The sequence below is a fragment of the Elgaria multicarinata genome, chromosome 10 (genome assembly GCF_023053635.1).
Source record: "Elgaria multicarinata webbii isolate HBS135686 ecotype San Diego chromosome 10, rElgMul1.1.pri, whole genome shotgun sequence".
In the NCBI taxonomy this organism is placed as follows: Eukaryota; Metazoa; Chordata; class Lepidosauria; order Squamata; family Anguidae; genus Elgaria; species Elgaria multicarinata.
The window spans coordinates 84,414,242-84,436,435 of record NC_086180.1 but is presented as its reverse complement, the minus strand read 5'-3'; the positions used below and the strand labels follow the sequence as shown (position 1 = coordinate 84,436,435).

The 22,194-nt window shown below is 42.1% G+C and overlaps 1 protein-coding gene across 2 annotated transcripts in view; it reads left to right on the top strand.

The window, feature by feature from the left end:
* Nucleotides 1-16,403, top strand: part of SLC34A2 (solute carrier family 34 member 2) — a 31,473-nt gene extending 15,070 nt beyond the window's left edge. For both annotated transcript variants that reach the window (XM_063135238.1, XM_063135237.1), the window contains exons 5-13: nt 2,514-2,657; nt 4,847-4,958; nt 5,786-5,981; nt 7,840-7,935; nt 8,236-8,356; nt 9,167-9,334; nt 12,222-12,338; nt 13,218-13,342; nt 15,530-16,403. In XM_063135238.1, coding sequence (XP_062991308.1) covers nt 2,514-2,657; nt 4,847-4,958; nt 5,786-5,981; nt 7,840-7,935; nt 8,236-8,356; nt 9,167-9,334; nt 12,222-12,338; nt 13,218-13,342; nt 15,530-16,105 — 1,655 coding nt within the window. In that variant the 3' untranslated portion in view covers nt 16,106-16,403. The remainder of the gene's footprint in view (nt 1-2,513; nt 2,658-4,846; nt 4,959-5,785; nt 5,982-7,839; nt 7,936-8,235; nt 8,357-9,166; nt 9,335-12,221; nt 12,339-13,217; nt 13,343-15,529) is intronic.
* The last annotated feature ends 5,791 nt before the right edge of the window (nt 16,404-22,194 follow it).

The following is a 22,194-nucleotide window of genomic DNA, read 5'->3' as shown; positions in this document are numbered from 1 at the left end:
GCAGAGTACTATTTCAAAGTGTTTATTCATTAAAGTCCCTAAACCCCTTTTAAATCTAACTTTTCTTTCCAAGCAAAAAAAAAAAGGCAAGCTATTATTCCTTTACTCAAGCACCTTGATGAAGTGCTTGATGAAGGTGGAGAGCTGCAAAATGGTTTACTTTATTACCTTATGTCCACGTTCTTTAGATATATAAAAATATAATTTGCAAGTCTAGGGGCATGTCTAGACGGGACAATATCCCGGGGATTGTCCCTGTGTGTCCACATGACAACAAGGAAGGGATGATCCCTTCCTTTCCCTGGGATATGGCCCTACACTTTAATCCTGGTTCTTCCCGCAGTCCCGGGATAATCCGGAGAATGTGGGAGGTGTGGCCGGGCATCCCGGTTTCGTCCTGGCTCCTCGCAAGTAACCACGAGGAACTGGGTACCGGGCATTGGGGGTGGGGAGTGCGAGGTGTGTTATTTTTCGCTGGAGCACAAGTGTGCTCAGCTCCTCCTCCTTTAAAAAAATGGCGCCCGCAACCCACACGATGTCCCTCATCCCATCCAGGACATCGCACGGCTGTGTAGACACAGGGCGATGATCCCAGAATTAGGTAAGTCTGGGATTGCCCCCTCTCTGGCCCTCTACACCCGTAGGTGTAGACAGCTGGAAAGTCACTGCCATAAAAGCCCCAGCCGAGTGAGATTTTGTCACATGGCTATTCCAGTTCTGAACTTGGTTTCCAAACACTTTGCATCCTGCCATTTCATCAAGGAGCTCAGGGTGGTGGGTTATCCCATCCCATCCCATGGTGGGTAATCCCATTTTAATCCTCACAATGGGTGGGTTAGGCTGAGAGAATGTGACCTGCTGAAAGCTTACCAGTGAAGCTTGATCTCTCAAGTCTATTGCACTAGTCTATTCTACATCAACCTGGCTCTTACTGGGTACCAGATGCCCAATGCTCATCTATGGAGGACCAATTCTTGGGTGTGTGACAGTGACTTGAAAATCCTATGTGTACTAGCTTCTTGCAGCTAGCATAGTTTCTCCCAGGACCTAAAGAGAAGTGTGGGTTCCTGAGAGAGTGGGGAAGAAGTGACTACAGTTTAGTTTATGTGTAGATATGCCTTAAAAAGAAAGGGCAAAATTCTGAATTATGTACCTGTTGCTGCTGCTTTTTTGATGGCACAATCTTATCTCATAGGCAAATAAAACCACTTCAAAACCACTCTTTAATCTAGTAAAACCACATCAAAAGGCCACCAAGTAAAAGGCCACCACGTTTTCTAGGGAGTAGGGATTCCCCTCTCCCCATAACCCTGGAGCTGCCTTCAGAAGGGGTAGAAAGAAGAATGCTTCCCCCTGTGTCTCTATTGGTGGTAGATGGGCTACTCAGAGTTGAGCTGGTGGGTAGGCTTTGCCCTCATTTCAAATTTCTCCCCATCCAGAGTTCTTTACTTTCCCCCATAAGAATGAACTGCATTCATATATAGGAGATTGAAAAGGCAGCTCTCAATAACTCCATTGGGTTAAGACTAAACCTTTTCTCTGCCTTTGTTGAACCAAGGATCAAGGCTGCTACTATTTGCATACCCTTTTTTGGCCATGCTAAAGCAGAGATGGACAACAGGGGGCCCATGCACTGTATGTGGCCCTTGAAGGTTGTCTGTGTGCAACTCCCCAGTCAAAGTAGTTGCTGAGGTTGTGGCCAGAGAAAGCATCAGTAAGCCAGTGTGGTGTAGTGGCTAAAGTGTTGGACTGGGAGTCGGGAGATCCGAGTTCTAGTCCCCACTCGGCCGTGGAAACCCGCTGGGTGACTTTGGGCCAGTCACAGACTCTCAGCCCAACCCACCTCACAGGGTGGTTGTTGTGAGGATAAAATGGAGACGAGGAGGAAGATTATGTATGCTGCCTTGGATTCCTTGGAGGAAAAAAGGCGGGATATAAATTAAATAAATAAGTAATAATAAAAAAACCGGTGGCCTCACTTGTCTCCTCTCATTCCACCCCCACATAACCATGGTGGTTCTAGCCACCATGCTTGCCTCTTCTCCTCATTCCTCCACCCAAACCAAATGGCCAAAGTCACCGCTGCCTCTTACCTCCTCTCCCACCCACACAAAACCTCCTCTCCTTTCCTGAGACTCCATCCCTGTGAGAGATGCTCTGTTCTGTGCCCCACAGGGCTCTATAGTACAGGAGGGTGTTCTTTCACCCTCCTGCATCATGGAGTTGCCTGTATTCAGGCACCGTAGAACTGCCTGCTGCTGCTGTTGTTGCCAAGGCTCTGTTTCGCTGTAGTAAGATCACTGTGGGGAGGATATACATAGGTGTGTTTATGACCCCTGGCTTCCCACCCAACACCTCATGCAGCCAGCCAGGCTGTACAGGATCCCCATCTCTGTGCTAAAGCTTAACACATGAGAGAATGATTGAGACAAAATGTTGGGAACTGGCTTTTTGATGCAGAGATTATTGGCTATAGTAATAATGTTATTTATCAAAGGAATTTTTTTTCATAGGTAAAGCAGCAGGGGACATTTTCAAAGATGGTTCTGTGCTATCAAATCCTGTCGCAGGCCTAGTGATTGGCGTTCTGGTGACAGTAATGGTGCAGAGTTCCAGCACCTCTTCATCAATCATAGTCAGCATGGTGTCCTCTTCATGTAAGTTAACCGAAGGAATTTCAGTTTTGTCCAGGTCAGCTTGAAAGTTGTCCGCACAAAAACATGGGGAGCAAAGAAGAGATATTTGAAAGACCTTTGCACTTTGTCAAAAATAGTCTGTGATAACTATGAGCACATCATTCTGGAAACAGGAAGGGGAATTTTGTTGTGTGTGACTTTTCTCATCACAGTGCTGCAGTGTCAGGAAAAAGCACCTCTAAGTGGGAATGGACTCCTAAGGGCAGAGCTGTGATAAGAGCCAGGGTCAAACTGCAGCTGCACTTCTAATGCGCTGTTTCCAGTGATAGTCCTACTTCGAGTAGACCCATTGAAATGAATGGGACTTAAGTCCAACTAACATTGAATGCAACCCCTTATTTCAACCACTTAATCAAGAAAAAATGTGACAAGAAAATGACAGTTCTGTTAGTTTAAGATCTAATTACTAATCAAGCTGTGCGTTTTCCGCAGAGTGGCTTTTTAACTGTGCAATGTGGCTTATTTTTCTTTACAAGTCACCTTGGTTTGTTGTAGGGGTGTTCAGGGTGGTTAACAAGGCACACTGCATGATTAACAAGCCCCCCTGTAGAAAACGCACTGCGTTCAGGCAACACGATAACCCACCCTGGGGAAATCATGCTGCAGACGACACAATAACCCACAGTTCAACAACAACCCATGCTCAACCACTCAATGTGGGTTAGCATGTTGTGTGAACCCAGAGGATAAGTCAGCCACAACACCTTTAGTATTAATGCCCTGGTTTATAGCATCTTTAACTAAGAAATATCTTGACCATACATGTATGTTTATGAAGTGTTGTGTTCTTACATACTTTTGCTGAACTTTATTTATTTATTTATCATACTTATACCCCGCTCCTCAGCCAAAAAAGGCTCTCGGAGCGGCTTACACTTAGCAAAAAAGACAGTCCCTGCCCTCAGGCTTACAATCTAATAAAGACATGACACACAAGGAAAAGGAGTCAAGGAGGGAGGGAGGGAGGAGAGAGAAAGAGAGAGAGAGAGAGAGTCCAGCAGGATCAGGCCCCGATGTTACTTCTGCCTGCTCCTGTTCCCTCGGTCCTTCTTCTTCCCCACAGGGCCAAGATGGCAGTTTGCCCTGTGGGGGTGGGGGAAGAGTCCAGCAGGAGCAGGCCCCGATGTTACTTCTGCCTGCTCCTGTTCCCTCTGTCCTTCTTCTTCCCCACAGGGCCAAGATGGCAGTTTGCCCTGGGGGGGGGAGAGTCCAGCAGGAGCAGGCCCCGATGTTACTTCTGCCTGCTCCTGTCCCCTCGGTCCTTCTTCTTCCCCACAGGGCCAAGATAGCAGTTTGCCCTGTGGGGGGGGGGGAGTCCAGCAGGAGCAGGCCCCGATGTTACTTCTGCCTGCTCCTTTCCCTCGATCCTTCTTCTTCCCCACAGGGCCAAGATGGCAGTTTAGAGAAGTAGTGAACAACAGAGATACAGAGAAAATCTATACAGTAACTGGAAGCTAAACACAAATCATATTCTCATTAGTGCTTTGTGTAAAACAAACATTTTAGGTTGTCTGTTCCATAATAATGCTTAGCATTTGGCATTTGTTGATGTGTAACACCTGTCTTACAATTTTTTTAATTTCATTGATGCTGGTTTATTTGTAGTGATCGATCAGATTCATACAATGAGCCCCAGATTGCATATCCCCCAGTTTGCTAGGGGGTTGTCATGTTGTGCAAACCCAGCGAGGATGGGTTATGCGAGGGTTAAAACAAACCATGGGTTAGGCAAGGGTTGTTTAAGCCTCACATAACCCACATTCACCAGGTTCACATGACACAACAATCCCCAAGCGGGGATTACATATTTATAATAGTGGCTATACATGCCCACCAGGCGAAGCAGCCTCACCATGGGTTAAATAACCCACAGTGGACTGTCATGTCATGCAAACAGCCCCATTGTGTTAGCCTAATGTATATTTGCATTGTAATTTTAGCATTGTGAACTGCCTAGCTATGTTATACAGGACAGGTGGTGTAGTTATTTTTCTAAATAAATACAATAAAAATAAATGAATTCATTTACGTATTAAATCCAGATCCCAAAGGACACAAAAGGGGGACCCTAAATTTGTTCAGCGTACTGCAAGTATTAACACTCCCCACCCTTTCCATTTTTAACTTCCTATTTCTTCCTTATTTTGCAGTGTTGACCGTTCAGCATGGTATTCCAATCATCATGGGAGCCAATATTGGTACCTCCGTCACAAACACCATTGTGGCACTCATGCAAGCTGGAGACAGGAATGAATTTCGAAGGTACTATCAATGCTTTAATCTTAAATATGTAATTAGCCTGGGTTTGTTTTTGTGGTTTTAAATATTTGTATATCGTTTTTAATTGTTTTTATCCTATGTAAACCTCCCAGAGAGCCTCGGCTATGGGGCAGTATACAAATGTAAATCATCATCATCATCTATAATAAAAAAGGAGCAGGTGCAACTGCACAGAAAGAACACTGAAGAAGAGAAAGGAGAACCAATATTATAAAGATGTTGGTATAAATAAGAATATTTATATCTAATAGTGCAATAAACCAAACAGTCAGTATGTTTGATGCCTAAACAGTCTAGAAGTCCATGCATCCAGAGAAATAGACTTATCCTAGAACAAGCCATTGGTTTCAGGGTAGTTTATAAATCACCCCAGCCACCCAACCTTGCTGGATTTGGACATCACAACAACCATCGTCTGGCGAGGGTAATGATGTTAATTAGACAGCTCACAACCAGCACATGCAGGGGAGGAAAACTAAGCCACCATGACTTATTTTTCCTCCTTGATTGTGCTTATTTCCCCTCGGTTATCCTGCGAACTGTCCGAATGTGTCTCTTCTATGTTCAGGTTTCTTCTACATGTGGCTAGCCTATATAATGCGTTTGCAGTTGAGCATGACTCTTTGTCGCAGTTGTCTAGTAAAAAAGGTGCATGTTTTCTCTCTACTGCTGTTCTTAATATTACCTGACAAAGAGTGCAGCCGCTTGAAATGGCCCAGCACTTTCTGTTGAAAGAATGTTAATTTACCTTCTTACCCAACTTTCTTTGCTGCTTTTAATGACATGCCTTTGCCTTGATTTTTCTGCAGGGCCTTTGCTGGGGCTACGGTCCATGACTTCTTTAACTGGCTTTCAGTGTTTGTGCTATTGCCCATTGAAGTTGCCACAGGCTATCTTTATCACCTTACAAATGTTATAGTGAAATCATTTCAACTTGAAAGTGGGGAAAATGCTCCTGAGCTGTTGAAAGTCATCACTGATCCTTTTACAAAACTTATTATCCAGGTAGGCTCTTTCCTCAATTAATGTTTGGGTGATCAATTGGGCAATCAATTAACTGGGTAATCAGATCTCACTTGACCTCTAATTATTAGAGTCTAATACGCTTATAGCTCTTATCATGGAAATGACTCTTCATGTGCGTGTTTAGACCACACACAAAAAAAGAAATCCTACAAGACTTGTAGGACTTTTTTCTTCCTAAATATGCATATGAATATTGGTATATTTTATTGTTATTCACATTGGTTGGAATCTTGTTTATGAGAAACATACTACTGAGAATGTGCAAACAGTTGCCTTTCTAAAGATGATAGCTTAACTCAGGACTGCAAAGTTGCACATGTGTAAATAATCTGTAGTTTTGTTCAGGTCCATTTATTAGACATAATAGACATGAAATCCTCGCAACATTACAAGTAACATGGGTTAGATTTAAAAAGTTGGAAGGGGTCCTGTAGGTCATCTAGTCCAACTTTAGTGCAGAAGATCCAGAGCTTGAACATGCCCAACAGATGGCTGCCCAAGCAATACTTGAAGACTTCTAGGAGGAGAGAGACAACCACCCTTTCAGTAATTGGTTCCATTGTTGAACCTCTCTGAGCAATAAGATGTTTCTCCTTATGTTCAACTGAAATCTGCCCACCTGTAATGTAAAACCATTAGAAACAGGGATTAGAGCTATGAAGTAGGAAGGGACCTTATAGGCCATCTAATCCAACCTCTTCTGCCTTTTGGGACAGCAGAGAAGAAGTCTTTCCTCTCCTCTGTGCGACATTCCTTCAGGTATCTGAAGTATGCTATCTTTTTCCCCTCGGAGTTTTCTCTTCTGGCTAAACAGACTGAAATCTTCAACTATTTCTTATAAGGATATTTCCTTTGACCATCTTTGTTGCCCTCCTCTGAGAATGGTCATGGATATAGAAAACAAGTCCTTTGAGAAGTGTTGAAAAGATTGCATGCTGCTATAATGTCGATCCAATTGGCTTTAATCTAAAGCCATGATCACTGTTAAATCTGGCACTTCTTTTCTGTTGTACTAGATGTATTTTCTGCTATCATCATCATCATCATCAGAAACAATACAGAGAGGCCCCATATATTGCAGTGGCACAGTGCATGTTCTGTGTGGGACTCAATGTGTGCTCTGTATGCAGAGAGATATTATATATATCCATAGTCAACTAAAACTAGGCTGACATCAGTTTCCCAGAGGACCTTTTCTTCTGTCGCCCCCAGATTGTGGAATGGCCTGCCGGAGGAGATTCGTAAAATTAACTCTCTGTGTGATTTTAAGGCAGCCTTAAAGACTAGCCTTTTCCGGCAGGCCTATCCAGATCAATATAAAATCAAGAATTTTTAAGATGTATTCATTCCTGCTCTAATGTTGTTCCCCGCCTCGATCCAAAGGGAGAGGCGGGTAATAAATAAATATATTATTATTATTATTATTATTATTATTATTATTATTATTATTATTTCTATGAGAAAATTCAAAGAGGTGTACTCAGGGACATGGCTGGGATGAGAACTAAATTTCTTCTCTCTCTCTTCCTGGCAACACCAGTTTCAAGAGTGAGGCTGTTTTCCCACAATGGAGATTGTTGGCAAAGGATCTGCAACTAAGAAATCTCCAGCAAAATCAGACAAATCTTTTCCCAAGAACTCATATCTCTTTTTAAAGATTTTAAAAAAATATATTGCTGTTTTCAAATTAATTTGTTGTAAATTGTATTTTATTTTGTTTGGAATTTATATTTTCCAGTTTTTTTGATGCAAGTACACTATAACCTAACCTAACCTAACCTATGTATTCTTATATGTATAATAATTAATCCTCTTTTTTAATTGCTTTGATTAATAGCTTGATAAATCAGTGATAAGTAAAATCGCTACAGGAGATGAGTCTGCAAAAAATGAAAGCCTAGTGAAAAGATGGTGCCAAACTAAAACCAATGTGGTAGGTACTGTGTTAAGATGCCATTTAATACGGAGAAGATGTTGCTTTAAATTGATTCATGTACATTATTAACCTGACAAGGGAGATAATGATGATTAGCTTCCTTAATAGAATACCTTTCATTATGATGGGGGGGGGAGGGAGGGAGGGAGAAGGCCCATATATTGACAGTTTCTTAATTTTCACAGTTGTGATAGATTCTTCGTTGTAGTGCTTTTAAATTGCAGAAGAACTGCAAGAGCTCATAAGTGAACAGGATAGAAATGATTTCATTGGCCTTCTTTATATATCAATGTCTAGACAGCACTGAATACCACTGTACCGTCATCTGAAAATTGCACCTCTCCAGACCTTTGCTGGACTAACGGAAACATGACCTGGACCATCAAAAATGTATCCACCACAGAATATATTAAAAAATGTAAGGGGGAAAATGCCATATTTGGTACTTTGAAGGTTTTCAAAAGTTTATTTATTTATTTATTTATTGCATTTGTATACTGCCTCATAGCCGAAGCTCTCTGGGTTCACATGGGTGGTTCACATAAGATATTCCTTTTGGGGCAACAGGTTTATACCTCATAATAAAAAATGAGTAAAACAAAGGTTGGGAATTTCAGTAAGTACATATTCTCCACAATGTGAAAGAAAAATAATATATACTGTCCAATTCTTGTTCTTCAGAGCCAGTGTAGTGTAGTGGCTAAGTTGCTGGACTAGGAGTCAGGAGATCTGGGTTTGAGTCCCCACTTGGCCATGGAAACCCACTGGGTGACTTTCGGCCAATCACAAACTCTCAGCCCAACCTACCTCGCAGGGTTGTTGTTGTGAGGATAAAATGGAGAGGAGGAGGATTATGTATGCCGCTTTGAGTTTCTTGGAGGAAAAAAGGCGGGATATAAATGCAATAATAATAATAATAAAATTTAAAAGAGGGCAGGGCACCCGCAGCTGTAACTGTTGTGATGAAGAGGAAATTCCCCCAGGTTCTCCATATATACAAATGACACCTGCTGAAATTCCCTTTTCAATACAACTGTTAAAGATACAGGAGCCCGGTCCTCCTTTTCATATGGTCACCCTAACAAAGAGGAATCTGGAGTGGGGTTGGTGGGAAGGAAGCAAGCATAGACTTCTCTTGCCACAATAGCAAACATGTATAAGCAACTCTAAAAAATAACAACCCCAACACTTCTTGGATGACTAAACTTAATTTCCCTCCCTTGTGTAGGTGAACACATTTTTGCAGGAACAAGTCTCCCGGACCTTGCCATTGGTCTCATCTTGCTTGCATTGTCCTTGATTGTTCTGTGCACCTGCTTGATACTTATAGTCAAGCTGCTAAATTCGGTACTTAAAGGACAAGTAGCAAGTGTTATCAAGAAGACGCTCAACACTGGTAATGATCACTTATGTTTTTGTGTGTTTTTAAACATAGCAAATGTAACATTTACTAATATTGAGTACAATTGACCAAGAACATTTCTAGTACAAACTCTAGTAAAATTAAGGGGAGGCGATGCCTAGTAGGTTGTGCTTATTTTCCATACTTGTATATCATTGAAAAGAAGAAGAAAAAAACACCGCTACACTGCATGCAGGTGAAACAGAAGCCCCTGAAATTTTGTCTCCCTCCATACACACATCAAATTGTATGGAAACTACTTGGTGTTCCTATTCCACGTAGCCGTGGTATGTGTGTGAATACCACAATCGTATGGGTGAGGCTACACAAGCGGTTTCCCCATTCAACCAGCCTCCTGGTGAAGTGAGAAAGTAGATTGTTTGGCACTGACCATGAGCTCCCTTTATTCAAACACGTAAAGCTTCATCCCACATACCTGCTTCCCTCGGATTATCCCCATAGCGCTAAGCTTTCGCGGTTGTTGTTGTTTTTAATACTGGGCGACAGCCATCCTTTGCATACCAGGAAGTGCGTTTAAGGGGGGAAATGTAAAAAATCATTAAAAATAAATGGATGACCCAATTCAATTCAAATTTGGTATGCTTAAAGCTCTCCCTAATGTCTATTACGGGGCCAATTTTGGTGTCTTTATCTTTAAAGCTTACACAGATGTAAGCATTTCTTTAAAATCCTGCTCCTGCACTTCAGCGGCAGCTCAAAAAGTAGAGGCTAAATAAGGCGAATCTTTTGGCTTTATTGCACAATTAAGGCAGGATGCCTGGGAGTCCTTCACAATCAAAGCAGATTATAAGGTGGAAAACATCTGAGTCCTTTGCATGCAATTCACAGTGATTGCACAGTATAACGCTGGTGTGATAAAGCTCATAGTCAGGGAGATGCTCCAGATTTGAGACTTTTGAGGGGAGTTTGTTTGCCTTAGTGTATGCTGTTGTTGTTGTTTTTGACCTGCTGAATCCAAATCTGTACCCAATCAACTTTACACTTGACGCTAACGCCAATAAAGGCACCCAAGATGGCTGATGCCAACTCCCAAGCAGCCTATACTTGCCCTTAGAGCCCTAACAGCAACTTAGAGGAATCCCATCTGCTCTGTCTCGAGCCTCAGCAGCCACTATGCAGGTATAAGGAACATAGTGAGCTGTGTTATTGTCCACATGTAGCCGTAGCTTCGATTTGTCTTACTCTGACTGACAATGGCTCTTCAGCGTCTTAGGCTGAGGCCTTTTGTATCACCTATTCTCTGATCCTTTTTAATGGGAGAGTCTAGGGATTGAACCTGGGCCCTTCTTCTACCACTGAATTAGGGACCTTCCCCATGGATTAAGTGACAAATTCTTTAAAATAGTTGTTTAAAAAGCCATATGAAAATGAGGTGGGAATACCAGATTTCTTTGGTCAATTAATTGTTCTTCTCAGGTTCGCACTGATAGATTCTCACCTCATAGTATCTATACTTTTAACATTCCTGTGGCTGCAGCTGCTACATTTCCTATCCTTTCCCTCTACCAGTCCTCTCCCCTTCCCTCTTTCCTTGCCTGCAGAAAGATAATTTTGGCCCAGAGCAGGCAAGGAGAGGGGGTAGATAAAAGGATCAGTGGAAGAACGAGATAGAAGGCCTACTGGCTGCTGCATTACTTAGTGCTTCGAACTTTGAAAGCTAAACACCATCTATCATAAAATAGGGTGGTAAAAAAGGAAAAGCCAGCAACAGAACTTTGAACTTTCCAAGCACAAAACTTATATATGAGTTGAAATGTACCTAGAAAAAGTCACCTAGGGAAATCACAATTCCCTTTAGCTTTTTATTTCAGAGCAAGACCAACCCTGTCTATACAACAGGGGATTGCTCCTCAATGAATATAAACCCGAATTTTCATTGATTCGAATCTGGGCAAAGAGTGTTACACTGCAGCAGCAACAGCGATTTAGCTCTTGAAATTTTTTTTGTAGTGCAGTTATTAATGCGCACATAGGCACATATGCACATACGATGCTCTAGCGTAGAAACGAGTGAGCGATAAATTTTATCTGCAGACCTCTGCAGATTCATATAAGAGAAAAAACGGGGCGGGGGGGAAGGAATGAGGCAGCAAAGGAGGACGCGAGGGGGGGGGAAGCAGCACGCTGCAAAAGACAACCCTTCAAAAAGAAAACGGAGGCTTTTCTCCAAGGAGCCAGACAGGGACTGAACACGTCTCCTCCCTCTGGCTGCCCGTTGACCCCTCTTTGTTTTAATATTATAAGCTCTATCTGCGGAGCTCCGCAGAATCATATAATTTAAAATGAAAATGGCGGGAAGGAACAAGGGAGCCAGAAGAGGACGCGATAGGTGGGAAGGTGGGAAATTGGCCAATCATTTTTTCCTGCCCTGAAAGCTCCGCCCACATGTCAAACTGCAGTTTAACTCCCCCAATGACACATAACTATAACACAGTGCAAACTCAGACGTTGATACAAAAGTCGCGGTAAATCACAAATGTGAATATGCGCATTATTGTGTTAAAAACCCAGTGCTACGGCAAATGGATGGCTGCGTCTTGTGTCCTTTAATGTGAACCTGCGCATTTAGGTCAGGGTAAAGAACAAGCCTCAAGTGACTTCCAAGCTGTCTAGCCAAGCTCTGGAAGCAGGATATGTTAACTTTAGTGTGTAGCAAAACAGACGTGCCAATTTCCTCTATGCACACGTTTCCGGAGGCTGAGCTCATTTACCTCCCATTTTGTCCCCAAAGATCTGCTTTGGCACTGCTATGACCATTGCTCACCATAAAGTCACGCTTAACAAAAAGGCTAGTTTAGCACATTATTTAGGTCAGAATGTTTTTCCTGCTTCTAATGCCTCTCATGCTTCTGTTTTCTAGATTTTCCTTTTCCATTTTCTTGGGTGACAGGATACTTGGCTATGCTAGTGGGAGCTGGCATGACCTTCATTGTTCAAAGCAGTTCAGTGTTCACATCTGCTATTACCCCACTTGTTGGTAAGTATTACATGGAAGTATTTTAAATAAATGCCTTTTGGTGGGTATTTGTCTGGTTGTTAACTGCAGGATTTCAGTGCGAGTGGAGAAATTTCAGTTTTTATATCATAGCATTTAATGTTGCGGTGTCTCTTTAAAACAAAAACCAGTCCCATATGACTAAGAAGGAAATAGAAACATCTTAGGCCATAGCTAGACCTAAGGTTTATCCCTGGATCGTCCAGGGGTCAAACCTGCATCTAGGTGACACACAGGGGATCCAGTGCTCAGGCAGGGGCGAACCCCGGATGATCCCAGGATAAACCTTAGGTCTAGCTGTGGCCTTAGTCTTCTGCCCACTGAGCCAATTCACACAATCACTGTGGTTTAAGCAAGCCATGGTGACTTGTTTAAGCTGCAGTGCATGCTGGGTGACATTTGCGTAATCATCTGCCCAGTCATGGCTTGTCATGTCGTCTCAACCCAGGCTGCATGTCCCGTGGGCTGTTGTTGGGTTATTTGGGGGTTGTTTCCCCCTCTAAAAAGCCATGCCACCTGGCTCCTTGGAGGGTGAAACAGTGCTGTGAACCCAGTCTACGACTTAGACCAACAGTCCATTGGAACATAGATTATGCATCTAAAACTAAGGTAAGTAAGCAATGGATTCTACATGCTGTACTGTATAATAATAAAATGCAAATATTCTATAACAATACAGTGCTGATGAAGTATAGCTCTCAGCTTGCTAGATGGCTTTATGGAAACCACTATCTCTTAGTTTTATAGTTGCAGGGCTATTGTAATACAAGCTGTAAATGAGAGATGATGTATATGGCACACTTTGAACACCGTAGCACTATATGAATGATGATGTAATTAATCCTTGCGTCTTCTTATCAGGAATTGGTGTTATAAGCATTGAACGGGCATACCCTCTAACGCTGGGATCCAACATTGGTACAACCACAACAGCTATTCTTGCTGCTTTAGCTAGTCCGGGAAGTAGATTGAAGTATTCCTTACAGGTTAGCATTGATTTCTGCTTTTATTAGTTGTAAACATAAGGTCTTAATGGGATAATTTGGACTTAATTCACATTTTGCCTGGATTGGAATTGCACGTTTCACTGGTGAAATGCTGAAAGGAGAGGAGATGTTTAATCCTTTTCCTTCTAGCTGTTTTCCTACACAACATGGCTTCTCCACATACCGCAAAATTGTGGTTCTTGGTGAGATGGAAAATAAATGTCCATACTTTTTAAACACATTGCAGTACATAGTTGGAGGTCATAAAACAGGAATAGAAGAGTATTCATATGTACTCTGAATGATCCTGATGCTGCCTGTCCTCAGGACCTCATCTAGCACCACTCTAATGGCTCCCTGCTTTTTCCCCACCCTGGGAAATGAAGATAGTGATGGGGGCTGCAGCTACTTCCCTCAGCACGTCTCTGTTGATCTTGGGACTGGGCTTCACCACCAGCTGCTGCCCATTACCGCCACTTACAGCCTGCCCCCACTGTTAGCTTGTTAGGTCAATCCAGGTGGACAGCAGTGCTCAGCCTGGCATTCAACTGAGCATGTGCTGAGTGAAGTAACTGCTGCAGAAGGAGCCATCATCTTTTTTACCCCAGAATGCCTGTCAACCCAGTATAGTGGCTGAAGCCACTTTACTTGGTATTTTTTGTTCGAATGTCATGGCTGACAACCTAGGCCTCAGCTAGACATACCAGTCTAGCACGATGGAGGGGTGAAGATCTCACGATATTTTTAACGTGAGATCTCCCCCTCTGTTTACATGTGGCACGTGATGATCTCAGAGGGAGAGGACATCGCGCCCGCCCTTTTGTTTTTTGTTTTTAATGAGGAAGCAGCGCACGAGTGCTTGTGCGCAAAAGGTAAGGGGCTTTTTATTTTTATTTTTTCCCACCCCCTGATGGGCGCAGAGCTCCTCAGGAGCTCTGCGCCCTGTGTGTGGGCCCAGCTCCTCATGAGTAACCGCGAGGAACTGTGACAAATAGTGATGGTGGGCCACACTTTCCGCGGTCTCGGGATCATCCCGACACTGTGAAAAAAGCGGTCCTAAAGTGTGCATCAGGTGTGTCTTGGGCCCTGTCTAGCTATGGCCCTAGATAGAAGTGTCAAGTACATGAGAGGCAGCGTGCTTGCTCACTTGCACTCAGCCCAGACAATCTATGGTTTAAACAATCCATGGGTGGTGGTTGTGTGCAAACTGGGCCGTTGTGTCACTTACAATACTGAACCTCAGCAGTCTGATATTTTCTCCTATGGTTCTTTTTATATTAAGCCACCTTTAACTCAAGTGATTCAGTTTTATTAGATTGTAAGTGTAGGCTTTAATTTGTTTCTAAATTCAAATTTCATTTCGAACTAAGTTGTTTTTTTTTTTAAAGACACTCAAGTAGATTTGATATGGAAGACCCTACAGCACTGGCCACCTGTATGTTTTGTCCTATGGGGCAAATAACACTTTGAAGGCTTTCACCAATCTTAAAAACAGTGGAGGGGAAAAGTGTTAACCCCCTCACCTAGGAGCCATGTCCCTGATCCAAATTCTCCCTTCCCTCAGTCTACTTTTAATTTCTGTTTTTTGAATCTCTCATGGACCTTACTATAATTGAAGTTTTAATTATATAAACAGTGTTTGAAAGTTAAAAGAAACAATTGATTTTTTGTATCATCTTGAATATCTGTATTAATTCACGGTTTGGTAATGAAGCCATGAATGCTCTTTATGTTTGGTGTATGTGTTTTGTTATGACCTTCGGTTTTAAACAAATATATGAACTGCGTGGAATTAAAGATTTGCTTTTGCTCAGTTCTTATTAACTTCAGCGGGAGAAATTGTGTCGGAGAATTTCCAGTTGATTTATGCTATTTGTAGTTTTGAAAGTTACAATAGCTTGGATAGTAACAGAGGGTCTACTGACGGAAGAGAGAACAAAAATCAATCAAACAAAAAACCATTAATAACATCTGAAACCAAGGCAGTAGCTAAACCTAAGGTTTATCCCAGGATCATCCCGGGTTCGTCCCTGCCTGAGCGCTGGATGCCCTGTGTGGCACTTAGATGAACAGGTTTGACCCCAGGACAATCCTGGGATAAACCTTAGGTCTAGCTACAGCCCAAGTCATGCCTTGTTTGACAATTATGCTACCATATTCATGTTCCTTTACTGTGTTTGTTTTCAGATTGCTCTGTGTCACTTCTTTTTCAATATATCTGGAATTCTCCTCTGGTACCCGATCCCTTTCATGCGCCTCCCAATTCGCTTGTCCAAAGCCTTGGGGAACATAACTGCCAAGTACAGATGGTTTGCCGTTTTTTACCTTGTCCTCTGCTTCTTCCTGATCCCTTTGGCTGTCTTTGGCCTGTCCGTGGCTGGCTGGCAGTACCTTGTGGGCGTTGCAGTTCCCATCTTGGTGGTCATAATCGCTGTTATCATCATCAGCATTCTGCAAAGGAAATGGCCACAGTTGCTGCCGCAGAAGCTCAGAAACTGGCACTTCCTCCCTAGATGGATGCACTCCTTGCAGCCCTTGGATAACGTTGTTACTCTTGCAAGCTCTGCCTGTGGAAGGTACTGTTGCTGCTGTTGCAAATGTTGTAGAGGCAAGGAAGATGAAGAAACAGCAAAAGAAAAGTCAACCAAAGTTATGGAAGTTCATGAAAACCCAGTATCGCTGGCTGATGAAGAAAATAGTATTTCAAAGGCACAACAGGCAACGGAGTCAAACCAAATGGACTTGAGTATTACCGCCTTATAGCAGACAAAGAGTTAAGGTCTCAAAGACAAAGGAAAAAGAAGAGGGGGGGGATGGATGCCTGCTTCTTGCATCTAGTGAAAAGAATGCACTGGCGATGGCTAGCAGGAAGCGAATCAAGTCCAAAGTATTTGTTGCACATTAAGAATATACGCGGTCCCAGGTGCCTTGTGTGGTCTTCCCACTGACCTGCCGAACCAGGAAGCAGGTAGTAGCGTAGTGGTGAAGTGTAGGTCTGACTCAGTGCTATAACGAGGCCTATCGGACTTTCTGCTCTGGTTTAATACTGCTACAAACTGCAATTGCCTGAGCCGCTCATAGTCAGCCGTTCATGTATGACTCAAAAGGTATTTTATTAGTGGATTCCAAAGTGACGCTAATCCAATGAAAGTCAAGGCACACATTATTGGAACAAAATCTAAGCAGTAACATATGGTACAATTCTCCATAAGAGAAGGGCTTCCACTGGATGAATATTTTATAATATCAAAAGATGAAGTGATTAGGGGGGTGGGGGGGAGGGGAAGGAATATTTAGCATTGTAGTTTCTGTCATTTGTGCCTTTTAGCTAGAAGCCGAAATGTAAATATTAACTTTCTATAGCACTTGTCTCTCAGAGTTCTTAATACGGTATGTTGGAAGGCTGAGTTTAGAAAGAGAGAACAGTTGCAGGACCTGGCCATTATCTGGCCGTTCTCTGTATGTAGCATACTGTATGAGTGGTATTGTCTAAGCCATCCTGGCATTCTACGGGTGCGTTGGACAATGGCCATGCTGGCTGAGGATGCTGGAAGTTGTAGTGCAATCCAACTGGAGGATGCCAAGTTTGGGGACACACGTCTAAACTTTAACCTCTGGGGATGTATCAGAATAAATGGCAACATTACATCTGCATGATTCAGTCAAAGGTGAAGGACTCTTAAGTCCTGTTATTTGAAATAGGAATCTCTCCTGTTGAAATCAGTCGGTCTTAAAAGTGCTCAGCTGTGGCTGGATCATGCCCCATTTTTTAAAAAAATCAGTGCAAAAGAAAGTTACCTCAGCTACCTAATGCATGGGGGACAGAATGCTAGCTAACTAGCTAAAAATAATAACCAGCTAAAGTTAAGTATTTTAAGTCCCATTATTTACAATGGGAGAGTTAAGCACTTGCTTGAATCCTTTCCGTTGAAATCAGTGAGATTTAAAAGTGCTTAAATATGTCTAGAATCTAAATCATATGAATCCTCTTTTTCTTCATTGAAGTTTACAATGAAAGAAATAATACAGCCCAATCCTATACATGTTTACTCAGAAGTAACTGCTGTTGTGTTCGATGGAGCTTAATCCCAAGTAAATTTGAGTTGAAAATTAGTATTTAAAATGTTGTTAATAAATAAAGGTTGTAGGCTTTGTCCAATTTGACAACCTTACAAGTAATGTTGTTTGCACAGTCATACTAAAATGAAATGGATCTATATCACATAGTTTTACTAATGGGATGGCACAGTATAATTTGTATATAGTTAAACATTCATCCATGTTATAAAGGGGGAAATGCTATGGTTTTAACAACAGCTTATTCCTGGAACAAAGGGCCTGATCCACCCAACATGAAGCACTTTTACCCCTTTTATTTCAATGGGAGTTTTAGGGATATGCTTAAATCTCTCCCATAGAATTTGATGGGGCTTAACTCTGGCATGCCTGTAATCTTTTTTTAAATATGTTTTATATTGTTTTTTGGTGGGAAATATTGATTTCATACTTAATCATTATTAGTTTATTGGATGTATTTGTCAAATAGAGTGTTGACACTTCCTGAATAATTTTAGGGGAAAAAGACAAATATATTTGTAGTCAGTCTCTCTCATTACTGGTTAAGGGAGCATTCCTTTTGCCCCTCTGGGGAGCCATAGGATACTTTGAATTCTGGGATTCAAGGTCCCGGTGCAGCCAGCATGGATAGACCTGCACTGGCTGCCTCTCCGTTGCAAAAGCAGATCTCAGAGAGGAAGTAAAGGGAGTGTTCCAGTGGGCAGGGAGAAGAGGGGACTAGAGAAGGCAGCTTATGTAGTATCCTGAGACCTCCCCAGCCTCCTTCTGCAAGACGGCCAGGCTAGATGGATAAAAAACCCGTCTAGCTGAAATACAGAGCAGAAGTGGGGCTGAGGCAAAGATTGCCTCCTCTGTGCCTCCCACTCTGGAAGTTCAGAGGTTTACAAGCATTTAGGATTGCATCCTAAGTTAATCATAGGCTACATTGTTTTAACCTTATCTACCTCCTTTTCTTTTCAGTTATATTAGTCTTTAGAGCAAGGATGGGGAATCAGATGTTGTTGGATTCCAACTCCCATCAACCGAAGCCAGCATGTCCAGTGGTCAGGGATGATGGTGGTTGTGTCCAACAATAGCCCGCCCCCCGCCCCCCCAGATTTAGAGAGCTTATTCATTAAACCTCATGAAACAGGACGTGTTTACGAATGGGAAAAGTATCTGTTCTTTGACTTAGTATACATAGAATTAGGCAAGGGCCCGGCTAAAACACAGTTTTAATGTGTCATTTTTCTTTGTACTTTATGGGTACAATATTGTTCCTATGCAGAGCTTCTTCATTTGAGGGCTGAATGAGAACCATGATCAATAGATTGTGTATTTGGGGCCGTTTATACAAGTGGCAGAAACAAGTGATAAAACTTTTACTGGACTGAAACACTTCTGGCTGGTTTGGTGATTGTATGTGACATCTCCCGTATGAAAAGGTATCTCTCTCCACATAGAAAAATATAGCATGCAATAGGGAAGGTAGTCTAGAAACAAACTAGATGTGATAGTAAGTAGTGTATCCATGTATTTAAACCCTCTTCTGTTGCAATAATGTAGAAAGTGGGTTGGAAGAGTCCAACGTTAAGAGCAAAAACTGCATGCAGGTGAAGGTGGAACCCTTCCGCTCCTTGTAGCTTGCCTCTCCACCGTGTTTCCCCCAATAATTCTTAACCTCCCAACTGGCTCCCGTCCTAAAAGTGAGCCCAGTGGAGCGGGAAGTCTTTGCAGGGAGAGGCTGCCAGAAAATAAACTGAGTGGTCAGGAGGGTTCTGCATTCCTCAGCTGTACACTTCTTTTTCTCCTTAAACGGGATTCCCTGTTATCTTCTTTCTCCATAATTACTGCAGATCCAGGTTCAGACAAAGAGATTTGCTATTGCCACATCAACTATTTGCTATTTGCTCTTAGCCCTAAACCCTTCCTCCTGAGCTGCTAGTTTTGCATGTTGCTTCTTGGGTGGAAAGGCATGCAAACATGCAATCTGGAGTGATATGATTCAGAAAGCTTTATCACTTAATTGTCCTGTTTTATACACGGGCTCTTATTCTGTCAATTGCACAATAAGACACAGATGAGTGTTTTATTGCATGCTTGTCACTGGGCGCTCACGGATTTTTGCGGATTTTTGTCACAACATCATCTGGCTTCTGTGCGTCTCCCGCTCCTTCTAGCCTTCTTCGCAAGACAAAAAAAGCCCCCAGTAAGTCTGTATTATTTTTAAAGGCGGAAGTTGCCGCTATCCCCTGCTGTGTGCAGGAGAAGCAGCACGATAAAGACGGCCCCTGAATGGGCCACATGCACTATTTTTTACTTCCTCTTTCCTTTCCGAGAGAAAGAGGAAGTATTGAGCAACAAAAGCAGGAGAAGCAACTGTAGGCAAGCGTGATCCCCACCCCCCCACCAGCGTCTGATGGTGCTCATAGCCTGATTTACCAAAGAAAATCAAACTAGTGAACAGAAGGGTTCATTGCTCTACTTTAGACAATCATAGGAACTGTGTTTGCATAGACTATAACCCTAGTCCCACTCGGGGGACTACAGATGGAAATAGGCTTCCACATGTGTGACTTCTGCTGGATTTGGAATTGTGTGTGTACAAATGCTCTCTGTGTGTGTGTGCGAGAGAGAGAGATCCTTTCGTGGCTGAATGAATGGAGCCCATTCAACATTTCCACAGATCAGCTGTTCAGAAGTGGGAGCGCATGAACCAATTCTCCTTCCCCTCCCATTTCTTCTGCCTTATTAAATGTCGGATGGGAAAAATTTAGCTTTGTGGAGGTGCAGCCCTTGCCGCTCTAGATTGGGGTACATCTCTAGGCCTAATTGGGCATTCATGTGATTACAATTGCATGAGGAGGGAGAATGGAGCTGTGCTCACTGGTCCATCCCATCCTTGTGTTGTATTCTCACAGGCCCAGTTCTGCCACTGTTTACACACTGGAGGGGAAGGACTGATGAGGGGAGACCGTGTAGGGCTCCCCACATGATTTAGAACTCTGGTTGCCCGTTGGATTCCCCATTTTCTTCAATTCTGAGTGCTGCATACATTAAGCTATCCCTGTCTTGTGTTAATTGACAATGGTCTTTGCTGTCTGTGGAAATCTATGTGCCCTCCAGAGTCCCATGTGGAAACTTTCTATCATGGCGTATCTTTTCTTTTAGCTTTTTGCACTATTTATACTTTTTTTAAAATTTTACCGTACAGTTTTTCAGAGGTTCTGTAAGGAACATCTTACAAGATTTGGTTTTTATATTGCACATTCCAATATGTTGCACTGTTCCTTAAGAAACCAAAGTAAGTGTATTTTATAAAACAGATGTTTAAATCGTGTTTGTATGTCTGTATACTTCATGTAAAGAAATGTGTTGGTGGCAATGTCATTTAGTTTTTAATGAGATTTGCTGAAAAAGCAAAATCCAGTTCTTAAAAGATGAAAGTATGTAACTCATTAAAATATTGAACTATTTTTTTATCCATTCAGTTTTTGCTGCGAATTAATCCTTTTTGTGTATAACAAAGTTTCTTTGTAAATTGAGAGGAAAACAATGTATGAAAAGCAGTGAAAATGATATGATTTTGTAATCCAGATGTTCTCTATCTTACTGAAAAAGGAATTTAGGACATTGAATGCAAAATTAAAGATTTTTTAAAACAATATAATGTGTGAAACTATTTTACATTTTTACAAAAAGTACTGGCTGAGACTGTTGCTGCCAAAGTGAACGTTTGGAGTGAACGTTTGTTTTGCTCGTTTCAGAGGGTGGGCAGACGAACAATCATTTTAACTAATCTCTTTTGCAAAGATGGTCAGGTCCCCTCCTTCGCTCCAAGGTAACCAAAATGCTTACATCTATGTAATTTTTAAAGATAAAGAGATCAAACATGGCATGGTGATAGCTTTTGCCACCCGAAGTTTGAATCAGATCGGTTCATCCCTTAATTTTTTAGGGATTTTTAAAATTTCCCACCCTTAAACCCTTTCCCCATAGTTCACCAATGCGAAAGTCCACCTGTTTGCATTTGTGAAGGGTCGATCTTCCTTTCCTTTGATAATGCAAAGCTGTGCCTCTCCAGTTCATAACATAGAGATCTGCTGGTTCCCTTGCTCAAAAGCAAATCCCATTGGTTTCAACTGCATTTACATCCAAGTCATACTAAAATCCCATGCATGCTTACTTTGGAGTAAACCCCGTTGAACAAAGAGGGACGTACTTCTGAGTAAACACATATAGAACTGACTTTTAATAGTGTGGTCACTCAGAAGTTTTTAAAAGTCTAAAACAGTAAACTAGAAAGAAGTGCTCTGCAAGCCCATGCTTACTTCTGAGGTCTTACTTCTGTTTACTCAGAAGTAAGTCTCTCTCTGTTTAATGGGGTTTACTCAAAGGTAAGCATGCATGGGATTTTAGTATGACTTGGATGTAAATGAAGTTAAAATCAATGGGATTTACTCTTGATTAAGGGAACCAGCAGATCTCTATTTTATGAACTTGGAGAGACACAGCTTCACATGACCAAAGGAAAGGAACATTGATCCTTTGCACTAGTGGAATATCAGGAAAATGGGTTTAAGGGGGGAATTTAAAAATTCCTTTAAAAATCAAGGGATGAACCAATCTGAATCAAATTTGGCCTGCCTAAAGCCCTCCTTAAGAGCTATCACTGTGCCAAGTTTGATATCTTTCTCTTTAAAACTTACACAGATGTAAACGTTTTTGTTAATTTCTATTTTAAAAATTCCTTAAAATCAAGGGATGAACTGATCTGATTCAAACGTGGGATGACT